The sequence below is a fragment of the Pelodiscus sinensis genome, chromosome 13 (assembly GCF_049634645.1).
Source record: "Pelodiscus sinensis isolate JC-2024 chromosome 13, ASM4963464v1, whole genome shotgun sequence".
Lineage (NCBI taxonomy): Eukaryota > Metazoa > Chordata > Testudines > Trionychidae > Pelodiscus > Pelodiscus sinensis.
In genome coordinates, this window is record NC_134723.1 from 46,815,463 (window position 1) to 46,830,151 (window position 14,689).

At 62.8% G+C, this 14,689-nt stretch overlaps 1 protein-coding gene across 1 annotated transcript; it reads left to right on the forward strand.

Annotated features, from left to right (window-relative positions):
- Positions 1 to 2,061: 2,061 nt before the first annotated feature.
- LOC142831312 (uncharacterized) lies at positions 2,062 to 3,369 on the forward strand (the record flags this gene model as incomplete). Its single annotated transcript, XM_075941205.1, has 1 exon — positions 2,062 to 3,369. A coding segment is annotated over exon 1 (1,308 nt), but the record flags the coding sequence as incomplete, so codon positions are not given.
- Between the last annotated feature and the right edge of the window lie 11,320 nt (positions 3,370 to 14,689).

Below are 14,689 nucleotides of genomic sequence, written 5' to 3' on the forward strand. Positions count from 1 at the left end.
GCCTGCCTGCTTCCATCCAGGACCTTTCCCCTTGGCCTGCCTGCCTGCTTCCATCCAGGACCTTTCCCCTTGGCCTGCCTGCTTCCATCCAGGACCTTTCCCCTTGGCTGGCCTGCCTGCTTCCATCCAGGACCTTTCCCCTTGGCTGGCCTGCCTGCTTCCATCCAGGACCTTTCCCCTTGGCCGACCTGCCTGCTTCCATCCAGGACCTTTCCCCTTGGCCGGCCTGCCTGCTTCCATCCAGGACCTTTCCCCTTGGCCTGCCTGCCTGCTTCCATCCAGGACCTTTCCCCTTGGCCGGCCTGCCTGCTTCCATCCAGGACCTTTCCCCTTGGCCGGCCTGCTTCCATCCAGGACCTTTCCCCTTGGCCGGCCTGCTTCCATCCAGGACGCGAGCGGGCCTGCCGGGCGCACGGGGAACGGGCCGGGGCGGAGAGACGAGAAGCGCAGCCAGCACCGGGCGGCAGGGGGCCTGTGGGTCTGGGACCCAGATGTGCCCAGCGGCGTGAGCCCAGGGCTGGAGGGAAGAATAAAGGCGATTTTCATTAGACCATTTAATCCCAGGCTCGCCGTCTACAGGCGACACCTCTGGGCAGCACCTGGGGGCCGGGCAGACGAGGCTGCGTTTCAATCTGCGCACGCGCGGCCATGGCGCAGTCACCTGCTCCCCTGCTGCTAGGCTGCCCCTCCCCCCGTTACCAAACTATCAGAACGGAGGCCGTTCCTGTTAGAGCCCCCACCCCCACCCCAGAAAGCCCTGTTGCCCCACCGGGAGCGCATCCGCCGGGGACGTGGGAGATCTGGGCTGCCAGATTCAGAGCAGGGAGTTGAAAGCTGATCCCCCACATCCCCAGGGAGCATCTGCCCCACTCTGGGGTGGGGTGTGTCTAACCACTAGGCTACCAAGTCAGTTTCTGTCTCTCTCACCAGGGGGCATTTCATTATTCTGACCAAGCGGCGCAGCTCCTGCAGCAGAGGCCGGCAGGACGAGGCCCCGGCCCTGATGGCGCTTTGGTTGTAACAGGGACGTGGCGGCAAAACGTTCTGGAATCAGTGAATCTGCACTGGCTGATGAACATGCTCCCCCCCCGCTGGAGCTCTGCTCTCAGCAGCACACGCTGCACCAGGCCGGTTCTGCCCCGCCCCGCAATGCCAGCGAGGAAGGGAGAGCAGGGCTGCAGCAGCTACCCCAGGCGATCCCTGGCCCGGGGGCACGTGCCACACTACGACTCGTACCAGTGCATGGCCAGAGGAACGTTCGTGGGACGCCTGCAGCCCCAGCTGGGCAAGCGCTGTGCACGTGCTGTACCAGGGGCTGCCTGGGGAGGGGGGGGCCTCAGGGCCTGATTACACGGGACGTTAATCCTGTGCAGCAGCCTGAGCCGCCCCTCGCCAGGCTGGCAGTGCCCACCCCGCTGCCTGTTGCCAGCTGGGACCGCCAGAGGAGCCAGGCCTGAGAGCCCAGGACACCCTGCTCGGGGATAGGACGAGCACGGGGCGGGGGGAGTGCAGGGCAGGGTTCCCTCTAAGCTGAGCACTTGGGCAGCTACCCAGAAGAGAGTCACATGCCGCCCTGCCGATTAGCAGAGTGCCCACAGCTGGCAGGCTGTGTGTCTATTGGTGGTGCACACCTGCCCAGGCCTGGGTGCACAGAACAACATTTATTCCGCACATGGATGGAAAAATTAGAGGGCACACACGTGCTGGGTTTTCCGGAGCAGGCCCTACAGCTACGCTGGCTGTTAATTAGCATCTCCCCAGAGAGGCAGGAAACCCCTGCCCTCCGTCTGACAGCGGCACGTGGGGAGCCGGTCAATTTCCCAGCAGGACGCTTTACAAACCAGAAATGCCTAAGCAGCTTTTGTCTGCCTAAGACCTTGATCCCCGGCGGGCTGCAGCAGTCACACGCCGCCTAATTGGATCTCCCCGGGGCTCAGAACGCAGCATAGCTCTTCCTGCAATGTCGGCGGGTCGCTTCTGCAGACAGTCCGGGCTCCCGTCTCCTGCCCAGCCTTTCGGAACCACAGGCCAGTAGATGCGGGGTCGGGCTGGTCACCGGCCATGTTCTCTCTTATTCTGTCTCTCTTGGCCTGTGCAGTGAGGCTTGGGCTGGCCAGGGCCGGGGCCGCCTGCCCCCGCGTCTGCAAGTGCTCCAGTGCCGACACCGTTCACTGTGCCAGCGCGGGACTGCGAACGCTCCCTGCAGAACTGGCGGCCTCGGCCGTCTCTGTGCGCCTGTCTGACAATATGCTCCGGGTCCTGACTCCCAGCACGTTCCGAAATCTGACTGCCCTCCGCAGCCTCTGGCTGGATCGCAACCAACTCACCTTCCTGTACCCGGGGACCTTCAGCGCCCTCGGCCAGCTACGAGAGCTGGATCTCAGCAGGAACCCCCGGCTCACGTTCCTGCACGCTAACACTTTCAGGGGGCTCTCCGGCCTCACCCGCCTGGATCTGTCGCGCTGCAACCTCTTCGAAATCCACCCCTTGGTGTTTGCGCCTCTGCTCTCCTTACGGGCGCTTGACCTCGCCTCCAACAACCTGCGCTACATCCCGCAAGCCTTCCGCGGCCTCGCCAGCCTGGCACGCCTCTCTCTGGAGAGAAACCACATCGAAGCCATAGGCAGAGCGTCCCTGAAGAGCCTGCCCGCCCTGTACGACCTGAACCTGCGGAAGAACGGGATCGGGACCGTGCAGCACGCGGCGTTCACAGCGCTGAGCAGGCTGGGGGTGTTGCATTTAGGACACAACCGGATCGCCGATTTGCCTAATCAGCTTTTCGAGGGGCTGAGCCAGCTCACGACCATGCATCTGGAGGCCAACAGGCTGTCCAGCATCAACTGCTCTTTCAACAGCCTGCCCAACCTGCGGACGCTGTACCTGAACAACAACCGCATCGCCTCCATCTCGCACGCCGCCTTCGCCCGCCTCCGGAAGCTGCAGTTCCTCCACTTAAGCAAAAACAATCTGAGTTCCCTCCCGGCGCCGGTGCTCGCAGCGCTGCCCCAGCTGAAATTCCTGCTTCTTGCCCACAACCCCTGGAACTGCGACTGCAAGATGGGGTGGTTCCCCAGCTGGAGAGCCACCTACAGAGGGGCAGTGGAGGGGTTACAGTGCGCCGGCCCTGGGTTCCCCAATGCAACCCTGCACGAGGGCTTCCCCCACGGCCCGGGCCCCGGCTGCTCGGCCCCCGCGCGCGCAGACAAGTGCGAGGAGGCGGAGGCCAGCGCCGCTGCCGTGCCACGCGCCCTCTCGGACACCTTCCTTTGGGCGGCGTGCGCGTGGTGCACGTGGCACGTGGCAGGGACCCTGGACAAATCGGCGGCTGGCCTGGGAGCAGAGGTTTCCGCATTTTTTGCCTGCGAGCTGTTTCTAAGAAGCGCACGATGGATTTCCTGGCAGGAACGCGCTGGGAGCGTGCGAACAGGCTCGCTCCAGGCATGCGCCCGTTCCATCTCGCTCCGGCATTGCACAACAACCCAGGCCAGCAACTGCCCAGGCGGCTCTGCTAGGATTGCAGCTTCCCGGGCCCGGGCGAAAAGGTCAGGCTGCTCATCTGTATTAGCACCGCAGGGCTGGCCTTAGGGAAAAGGGCTCCGGGGTGAACTGGTGTTTTGGTGCCCTGACCCCTGTGGGCATAGCACCCGCCCCCCCATCCTATGCCCCCTTTAGCACTAACCCCTCCATCACGCCCCCTTCGCCCCTAACCTCCGCACAGTGCCCCCTTCCCAAAATAGCCTCCTCCCCCCCTTACAGCAATGGAAGCGTCATGCAGCACAAGCCTGTACTTGGGTACTCGAAGATCCGGTTGGGGGGCCCATGTTCTAACCCCGATTGGGCCTGCGCCCTGTTATCACAGGGTGCGATTTCACCTCCCACGCCCCGGACGCCATCTCCAGCTGCAGGAAGTTTCCACACGGTGCCTCAGGACTCCGGCACCGGTCTCCGAGCGGCGCATTCTCCTGAAAGCAGCTTCGTTTATCTTCCCCAGAATGTGCCGTGTAGGTGGGTGTTTGACAACCACCAAGGCCGAGGCCCCCGCTTGCCCGCGGACACGCTAGGCGAGAGGGCGGCTGTCCTCGAAGTCCCCTGCTGTCCCCTCGCAGAACGGCCCGGCTGTGAAATAAACCTTTCCAGTTGCGGAACCCGCGCCCACGGCGCAGCAGTTGCCTGTTTAATCATTCGGTGCTGGTGGGCTTGTCTGAAATCCTTCTCTCTGCCTGTTCCTGTCCGCCTGGGCCCGCTGGACTCCCTGCCTTCCCCCCCAAACCTCCCATTCATCTCTCCGGAAATCGGTAGCCGAGTCCCCTCGGCCGGGAGGCTGCTCCCCGCAGAGCCGGGCGCGAAGCGACAGGCCCAGCGCAGGAGTTGCGGCAGGCATGGATTCCGGCGGGACAGCCGAGCCTCGCTGCAGCGGGAGAGTGCATCTGAAAGCGCCCCGTGTATGAACGCGCCCACTTTCTCCGCGCTCCTCCCCAGGCACCCCCCCCCCCCCCCCGAGGGCTTGCCCCAGACGCGGCGACTGCCCCGAGGGCCCCAGCACTGACCCGTGGTGCATGGGGAGGGCGGAGGCAGCCTAGTGGTGATGACCCCCCCGCTGGTCCAGCACTGAGGACTGAATCCAATAGCTCCTAGGCCAGCCTCGCGCCACCCCAGTGAAAGATGGGCAGCCGGCCTATGGTGGCGGACTCCGGCTCCAGGGACTCCGGCCGCAGGGCCATGAAAGTGCAGCGCAGGGGGTCGGGCTCAGGCCTCTGAGATCCCACAAGGGGGTTGGTCTCAGGGCCTGGGAACCGGCCCAAGCCTGAACGTCTGCCCTGCAGGCCCGGGCGGGAGCCGGACTCCGAGAGTCTGGGCTTGCGACTCAGTGCAGGGGGTGCCTTGCGGATGTGCCCGCGGGAACAGACTCCATAGGAACGGCCAAGGCTGGGTCGGCCCACAGGCGCCAGGGCCAGGTGCCCCAGAGGGAGGGAACAGAGCAGGGAATCCTCACGGGACCCCTCCCCTGTCGCCCATTCCCAGGCAGACTGAGGCCAGGGAACCATCCCGGCCAACAGCCATTGATGGACCCAACCTCGATGGATCTATCTGGCTCTTCTTCGACCCCTGTTGAAGTCCTGGGCTTCACTGCACCCTCTGCAACGCGGGCACCAGGGCCGGTGTGAGGCGGGGGCAGTGGGTTCCCCAGCCCGTGGCCCCTGCCTGCCCGGGTGACGCATCCTTCCTGAGGCGCGGCCCGAAGCTGCGGCTGTGCACAGTGACACCTGGCGGCCTGGTCCCCGGTGCTGCCGGCCCGGGAGCTCTTCATGCCGCTGAGGGCGCAGCCGCCGCACCCCACGCGGGCAGAGCCGTGGCCCCAGGCTCGGTGCGCAGCCGTCTGGGCTGCGGGCCCCATTCGGACTAGGCCCCGCAGTCACGCACGCCGGCCCTGCTGGGCACAGGTCGGACCCAGTGATCCTGGGCCGGCTGCGAGCCGGGCAGAGCAGCCCAGAGGACGCAAGGGGCCCCTGCGGGCCCTGCCCCACTGCTCTGGGCACCCGGGCTGGCAGACGCGCCGTTCCCAGCCCCAGGCTCGCGCAGCCGCTCTGCCTCGTAACCCTGCACTGCCCGGCGCTGGGCCGGGTCCCCTCGCGCCGCAGCCTGCGGCCCCCCGACGCACCTCGGCGGCTGCCCCCACGCTTCAAATGCCACAGCGGGACGCGGGCTCCCAACCCCACCGCCCCCAGCCAGAGCAGTGGGTGAGGGGCTCCAACCTGAATCCGAAGCGAGGCTTGGGGTGCAGGCAGCCCTCCCCTGGCACCCGCTCTCCAGGGCGAACCAGGGCCAGGAAGGTGCCGTGCAGACCGGATAGGAGAGGGCGATGGGGGGGCTCACCCCACCTCGAGCGCACCAGGCCGCGGCGCTCTCCTCCGGGGCGGGCAGCGCGAACGCGGCTGGGCCCTATTGCAAGCTGGAGCCCCTGAGCTCTCGGCGCATAAAGGAAGCCCCCACCAGAGGCCGAGCGTTCCGGGCGGGGGCAGCCAAGCAGCGAGAGATGGGACCAATCCGGGCTGCGTCGGAGGTGGGAGGAATTAGCGAGAGGCGACGAGCACACGCGCTAGCTGGCTGCTAGTTTCCGAAGGTGCAGAAAGGGGCGTTTCTGGCATCCCGAGGGAACAGGGAGCTCTGCCCACTAAACACACGAGCGGCGTACGAAGGAGCCCAGCAGGCCTCGATGCTTCCTTCACAGCCACCCCAGCCCCTCGGGCCGACAGCTCTTCGCCCCTCGCACTGCAGCCACAGCAAAGATTGATCAGCAGCCACGCGACCAAAACCGGCAGAGCAATGGCTCGCCGGCTGACCCGTGGCCCGGAAAGGTTGGGGCTGGCGGGGGTTTGCTTTGGAAACTTTTGGTTTGATGAGACTGGGCCCGGACTCTCACTGCTGAGCCTTCTCCGGGGCAGACAAAGCGGGGGGAAGTCTCCACGGCTGGGTCGAGACTGGCCAGTTTTTCTGGAAAATCAGCTGCCTTTGCGGAAAAACTTGCCAGCTGTCTACACTGGCCGCTTGAATTTCTGCAAAAGCACTGACTTCCTACTGTCTGAAATCAGTGCTTCCTGCGGAAATACTGTGCTGCTCCCGTTCGGGCAAAAGTCCCTTTTGCGCAAAAGGGCCAGTGTAGACAGCTCAGATCTGTTTTCCGCAAAAAAGCCCCAATGGCGAAAATGGCGATCGGGGCTTTTTTGTAGAAAAGTGCGTCTAGATTGGCATGGACGCTTTACCGCAAAAAGTGCTTTTGCGGAAAAGCGTCCGCGCCAATCTAGACGCTCTTTTCCGAAAATGCTTTTAACTGAAAACTTTTTCGTTAAAAGCATTTCCGGAAAATCATGCCAGTCTAGACGTAGGCCGCGAGAGGCGGCTTTGGAACACGCCAGTACAGGGCAGCGGCAGGTCGCCGGGGCCGGATGGGATTGGCCCAGGAGCTCCACTGGCCAGGGCAGAGGGCCAAGCGTGGGTCTCTAGCCGAGTCTTACTCCAGCCTCTCGGCCGCAGGACAGGCGCAGCGCTAATGTGATGCCGGTTTGGTAAGTGGGCCCCCAGGCACCCCGGCAGGTACGGGCTCACCTGGCCAGTTCCACGCCCCCGGCTCCTCCCTGCGCAGGCCGGCGAGCCAGGTGGCCTCCCGCACAATGCGGCAGCAGGGAGAGGAGCCAGCGCTTTCCCACCCCGCTTCTCCCTCCGTGCTGCCGGAGGGGCCTCTCTTGGGGGGCGTCGAGGGGGGAGCGCACGTCGCACTTCCGTGGCTGCATGCAGGATCCCACCCGGAGCCCGGCATGGGCTACGCGGGGCAGAGCTCGAGTGGGAGAGGACGATGAAAATCCTTCGTTTCCTGCGAATTCCCACGTTGCACCCGCGCGGCAGCACAGCTGGAGCATGTCCCCCGCCACCGGCCATAGCCTGCTCAGCGAGGGGACCGGGAGGCAGGTCAGCCTAGTGGCTAGAGCACTGGGCCGGGAGCCAGGAGGCCGGGGTGGAATGCTCAGCTCTGACGTGGCCCTGCCGTGGGGCCTGTGTGGGCCCTTCTTTCCCCTCCCAGCCTGGGTGTAGGCAGCAAGCTCCTGGGGGCAGCTCCTGGGGGTAGCCCCTGATGGCCCCTTACGGGGCAGGAGAGGGGTGAACGGGAGGGAGCCACTGCACACTACCAGTAAGGGCAGCTGGAGCTCTAGTGCTGGCTCACCTCTGCCTAGAGCTTGGGAAAAGCCCCTTGCCTCTGGCCTTTGCTGAATCCAGCCCCTCTGGCAGCAGGACACACCAGCAGTCCTGGCTTGGTACAGCTTCACGCCAGGTAGGAGAAATCAGTCAGTCCTGCTGCCAGTAGCATGGGGTGCGCGCGAGGTGCCCTGCAGGCAGCCTCTACAACGCCCTGTAGCGCGCAGTTAACCTGTGGAACTCCTTGCCAGAGGATGTGGTGAAGACCAGGACTTTTAACAACATTCAAAAAAGAACTAGATACGTTCGTGGAGGTTAGGTCCTAGCATCCAGGATGGGTAGGGTGGCGTCCTTAGCTTCTGTCTGGAAATAGGTGACAGTGGAGGGATCACAGGATTCCCTGTTCTGTTCCCTCCCTCTGGGGCACCTGGCACTGGCCACTGGGGGCAGACGGGGCACCGGGCTGGATGGGCCGTTGGTCTGACCCACTGTGGCCGTTCTGATGCTGTCTGTGGGTCATAAGACAAACCGGACTTTGAAGCGGGCTGGGGCGCTGGTGACAGGCGAGTTCGCTGGGCTGCCCCCTCCCGCCACGAGCCCGGCTCCCAGGGAGCGAGGCTTCCAGGCAGGAGAACGGCACGTGGCACGTGGCTCTTGGGTGCTTGCCTGCATTCCACCCCACCCCTCAGCCCCCGAGAGCATCCGACTCGCGCTGCTCTTCACGCGGGTGACAAGCCCTTCCAGATGCTGGATCGCCCCCTTCTCACCCCACCTGCTGAGACTCCAGGAGCACAAGTGCCCCCCGCGGGCCTGCTAGAACCAGGGCTGCTCACTGCTCCGAGTTCCTTCCCTTCCAGGCCATTCCCTACGCGCCTCTGGCGGGCAGGCCAGTGAGGGTCAGAGGAGAGGCAGGACTCGGGTCATTGGGAGCCGGAGCTTCCTTTTCTGGCGGCACGTGGGGCTCATGCACGTGGCTGCCCCTTGGTGGCGCCCAAACAAAGAACATCGATGAGCTACTCAAACAAATTCCCAGTGTAGCGAGCGGGGGCCTGCGCGCTTGTGCTGAGCTGGCCCTGGGAGCAGCAGCTCCCCCCCCTCCAGAGCTGAACAGACCGGCTGGGACTGCAGCCAGGGCCCTGGAGCACTGTTGTTGCCTCTGCCATCCAGCCCCTGCGCGGCAGAGCTGGGGAAAGCTCTCGGAGCCACGAACAGACTCGCCCTGCGAACAGGAGCTCGGGGGCTGTCTGCATAGAGTGCGAACGTGCCCGGAGCACACCCGGGGTGAGGAAACGTGCCACTCTCACGCTCCCAGAGTCGTGCGATGAACCTCGCACAAGGGAGAAGACGCACAGTCACCTGACAGCAACGAGCAACAGCGCAGGGCGGCGGCGGTCGGAGGGGGAGTTTCAGTGAAAGGAGGGTGCTGATTCTTTTGAACGGCGCATGGTTTGGGGGAACGCCCGGCCTTCCTCCAGCCCCGCTCTCCGGCTCCGAGGGGCAGCTACATTAAGAAAAGCAGATCAGCTAGTAACTCTGTCATCCGGCCCCTCCTCCCGCGGCGCTAGGAAACGTCAGCACGTTTCTCGGCAGCCACTCCAGCTCTCCCGACATCTGGCTCCCGGCGCAGCGTCTCACCCGCCCTCGGAGCTGCGACTGGACACGGCGCGTAGCCACTGGCCAGCGTGAATGACACTGCTGCTGGGCAAGCGCCCAGGGTGAGGGCGACAAGCCGCTTGCTCCGACGACTTGCCCCGTCGTCGAGCCGATGCCGATGAATTCCCTCCTCCCCTTGCAGCGAGCCTTTCGGGCTGCAGCAGACTGGTCTGGGGAGTCGAGGTTGGAGGGGGATGTATGAATCTGCCTGGCTGTCACAGAACAGAATAAAATCGCAGCCTGCCACGTGCGGCTCCAGGACAGAGGCTTTTGTGCAAGGCATCGGCTGAAGGGGGCTGCTGGAAGGGACTGAAGCCAGGAAGAGCCGTCTGGCCACCCAGAATTGCTGCCTTCTCTCTCCGGAGACCTAAGAGCATTTTGGGAGGGGGGGGGTCTTGAGGCCCCACGCGAGGGCTCTGTGGCTTGGCCGCAGAGTAAAAGTGATGTTGCAAAAGCTAAGCTAGCGAGAGCCGGGGCGCAGGGGATTGAAGCCTCCTCGGTGCTCAGTACACGGGGTGCCCAGGAACACTTCAGAGAGGCGAGGGGGGACGTGGCATTCCCAAGCCACAGCGCAGCCCACGGGCAAAGGTGGGGAGCAGGGCAACGCTACCATCATGACCCAGAGACTGGTGCCATCTCGACCAAAAGCAGCAGATTCAGGTGGGGGTTTCAGGCTTGACAGCTGCTGAGCATTTCCCCCCACGTCACGGCTGTTCCCCTGGGTGGGCGAAAGGCAGTGGGGGAGCAGAGAGATCCCAAGAGCTGCAGCGCACAGGCCTCGCACTCGGCCCCGCACAGGCCTCGCACTCGGCCCCGCAGCGAACGTCGCCCTGCGGCTCTTCAGTTGGACTGTTAGCGACTGCACAGAAACCTCGTCACGGGCTGCTAGAATCAGACTCAGAATCCCGGGGCGGGAAGTGATCCCAGGAGTCCCCGAGTCCGGCCCCCCGCCCAAAGCAGGACTGACCCAACTCAATCAGCCCCAAGCCTTAGAGACTAACGAAACCTGGAGAGGGTGTCATGAGCCCTCGTGGGCACCGCCCGCTTCATGGCACCCTCTCCGTGTGTTGTTAGTCTGCAAAGCGCCGCAGGGCTATTCGCCGTTTACGTTTGTTCAGTTACAGACTCACCCGGCTCCTCCTCTGAGACTTAAATCAGCCCAGCCAGGGCTTGGTCCAGCTGGGACTTCAAAACCTCTAGGGATGGAGATTCCACCCCTCCCTAGGGAACCCAGCCCAGCGCTTCCCCACCCGCCTAGGGAAATCGATTTTCCTAATATCCAACCTGGTCCTCCCCAACTTGAGCCCGTTGCTCCTTGTTCTGCATCCGTCACCACTGAGAAGAGCCTCTCGCCAGCCTCTTTGGAACCTCCCTTCAGGGAGTTGAAGGCTGCATCAACCCCCCCTCCCCCGCCCACTCTTCTCTTCTGCAGACTAAACAAACCCAAATCCCTCAGCCTCTCCTCTTGTGCTCCAGCCCCCGAATCATTTTGGTCGCCCTCAACTGGCCCCTCTCCAATGCGTCCACGTCCTTTCTGCAGTGGGGGGCCAGAACTGGACACAATGCTCCAGACGTGGCCTCACCAGAGCCAAATAAAGGGGAATAATCACTTCTCTGGATCTGCTGGCAATGCTCCTCCTAATGCACCTAATCTGCCATTAGCCTTCTTGGCTACAAGGGCGCCTGCTGACTCCTATCCAGCTTCTCATCCACTGTAACCCCCAGGGCCTTTTCTGCAGAACTGCTACTTAGCCAGTCGGTCCCCTGCCTGTAACAATGCTTGGGATTCTTCCGTCCCAAGGGCAGGACTCTGCACTTGTCCTTCTTTAAACTTCATGAGATTCCTTGTGGCCCAATCCTCCAATGTGTCCAGGTCACTCTGGCCCCTCTCTCTGCCCTCCAGCGTATCTACCTCTCCCCCCAGCTTAGTGTCATCCGCAAACTTGCTGAGGGTGCAATCCATCCCCTCAGCCAGGTCATGAATAAAGATGTTGAACAAAACCGGCCCTAGAACCGATCCTCAGGGCACTCGGCTAGAAACCGCCCGCCAACCAGACACTGAGCTGATCACTACCCATTGGGCCAGCTTTCTCTCCACCTTACAGTCCATTTATCCAATCCAGACTCCCTTAACCTGCTGGCAAGAATACTGAGGGAGAGCGTATCCAAAGCTTTGAGACAGGAGTTCAGACCAACAGTCCCTCCTGCCGCCGCCACCCATGAATCTAGAGCTGAGGAGGTTCGCACACCCCAGTGGTTCACTCACCCACGGCGAGCTGGCAGGAGGGGCGTGGAACCCCACGGAACAGACTAAGATATTGTTTAACCAGTTAACCGGTGAAAGGGAGGGCTCACGGGGGGGCTGCTCCCGCCCGGTTGGAGGCGCGCCCTCCCCGCCCCCGCAGCAGGCCAGGGCTGACCGGCGCCCCCAGGGCGTTCCGCAGGCAGGGGCTGCTCCAGCCCCCGGGGTAAAGCCCCAGGCCTTCAGAGTGAGGTTTCCCAGTTAACGTAGCATCCCGAGCTTAGCGCTCACTGGCCAGCCAGGAGAGGCGCGTGCCGCCAGCCCCAGAGCCGCGAAGGCAAGTCCAGCAGCCAGCTGTGTCCTCTCCCCCGCCGGAGGGTCCGTCTGCACCGTGCTCCCACACGACGCAGCCGGCTCCCTCAGCGCGGGGCAGCGAGGTGCCTGGCTGGGGTCTTCTGTTCTGGTTGGAGCTGCTGCTAGACCCGAACCTGCCTGCTGCTCCCTGGGGCGGGAACAGCCAGTCACAGCAGCAATCCAGTGGACTGACCATCCCCCTTTTGTGGCTGTTGCCGCCTGATGCCCCCATCCCCCAGTGGTGACTGTGGCTGAGGGGGGTTCTGCCGATGGACAACCCTCTCTCCTCGTCTTCTGCGGTCCCTACGCAGGGAACCCGGAGCCTCACGGAGCCGGCTGGCTGTCGACTAGCTCTTACCGGACGGTGGCCAGTGCTGTCAGACGGGGACCGGCGCTGCAGGACTGACAGCCTGCTACAGCCACCCCTCGTCCGCGCTCCAGCCCAGCCGTCCCTCGCTGCGACACCCGGGAAGTGGAACATCAGCCCCTGCAGGCGGCTGGCAGGGGCCACCTCTCCCAGGCGTGCCCCACGCTAATCCAGCCACCCCTGGTACCGGTGCCTCCGCTCCACCTGTCATTTCTGGCCCTCACCCCTCCGGCTCTGGGACAGCGCCTCCCCAAGGGGTCTGCAAGCAAACCGCCACGTATTCCAGTCATGGGCTTTTCTAACCAGCAGGCCACGTATGCAGGAGCATTCCCATGCATCAGATGGCAACCCACCCTGCCCCCACTCAGGCACTTTGGCCCACTGGCCTCTGTCTGCTACTGGTCTTCAAGGACCTTTGCTGTGCACGGCCGACGGACAGACACTCCCTTTGCAAGGCTGGGATTTGTGCCTCTCTCTAGAGCGCCACGTACCCGGCGCGGGGATTCACTTCCCAGCTGTCGCCCAGAGGAAGAGGTTTTCGATCGTTCCGACGGAGCAAAGAGACGCCGAGCCTGGCTGCCGTTTCAGTGCGATAAGCCGAGGCCTTTCGTGGTGAAAGCGGTTCGGCGCAAGATTTATCAGCACTGGGGATGAAGCCTGCTCTCCTCCTTCGTGGCTTCCAGGAATTTGGCCCTGCTGCGGTGGAGAACGGAAACCCTGGCAGCGCCTGGCCACGTGCTGCTGCCGGTACAGCCGGGGAGGACTGGCCATCAGGAGAGAGGACTCCGGCCCTTTCCCACGCTCACAGATGGGGGTTCGCTCTCCTACCAACACACACCCACCAGGCTCTCTGGGGCCTCATCCTCACAGCTCCCTCGGCAGGCAGGACTCAGGCCACACGCACTTGGCAAAGCCTTCGGGCTCTCCGGTCTCTCTACCCTCGGCTCCCTGCGGTGGGAGCCTCTTCCTCGCCGATGCTGCAGTCCTCACGGGGCCTGTCGGCCTTCGCTGCAGCGCATTATCGACTTCACCTTCCATGCAAACAAACCCCCGTGGCCTGCCCCCGGCTGCCAGGCTGCACTCCTAGCCCAGAAGGGGTGTCTGAGGATGCAGGGGAAACCAGCCTGGAGCCAGGACAGACAACAGAGGAAATGCTCAGACTCATCGTGCCAATGCACTTGACAAACGGTGACATTTATCAATGGGTGCGCAACACCCGACACCAGACACACTCGGCTTCAAAAGCTACAGACCTTTGCCCCTGTGCGGCTTCACATGGCCCTTCAGACACTGCCTCTCAGTTGGAACAGCTGTCTGGCGTCCCTCGGACGAGGGCTCTGCCATCTCCCCGGGCAAGGAATGCCGGGTGATGTTGACGGCATTCCAGGGATTCACTGTGAAGTCAGACGTGAGTGCAGAAGATCAGTGAACGGAGTGCGCGCAGTGAAGCTGAGCCTGCAAATTACCCTTGGTGCCTGTGTTGCTGCTGCAGGGATCTAAGCGCAGCAGGAGTTTAGCAAGAAAACCGGTAATTAAGAAAGAGACGACAAGACAGATGCATGTTTCAAAATGAAAACCTACAGACGCTAGAATGCTACTCAAAGAGCCCAAGGACGTCTGTACCTGCTGATACCGGGGAAATCCAACTGCTGAAATGTAAAACCTACCTCTGCACAGTACAGGAGTCGGGAGGCCCGGGCAGCTGCCTACAAATGCCTCCAGAGAGAAGTGGCAAAGGCTCACTCATTCCTAGGTCCAAGCATAACAAAAATGACTCTACAAACGACTCTTCCTAGATTGAGCTCCCCTTCTGCAGCTCTCCACGATGGCTCCCAAAGGCTACAACAACGTGCCGCAGCCAGTCTGTAGAGCAACAAAATAATCCAGACAGGGGGAAAGATGAAATTTGCCCAGGATTGGAAACGTTTGCTCAGTGTTACCCGGTAGCGAACACAATCACACTCACAACTGACAGCAAGCACTGGGGGGCGAACAGCCAAAAATAAAAACCAGCCACCCAGCCTCCCACGGCAGACAGAAACCAGACCTGGCAGGGCACATCTCTCTCCCAAGACAGCCTGGCAGCTTCAGACAAACCAGAAACAGATGCCCCGACAATGAACTGAATGATGCAGTCACAGGGTAAGTGCATCAGCTCAGTACTGTCCCTAGCATCATGTCCAAAGCAGCGTCACCCGGCTTTCCCCGATGGAAATCGTTACTTGGTCACAGGAGGCTCTATAGCCAAGCCAGGGCTGCAGATGTTGCCAGAGTTCTGCAAACACGATAGCTAAGAGAGAGGGGTCTAGGTATCCGTGTGCACTTGCACCATGGGGCATGCTGGCCAGGCCAGGCCCAAAGATCTCCCAACTGGCTTTGCCAAC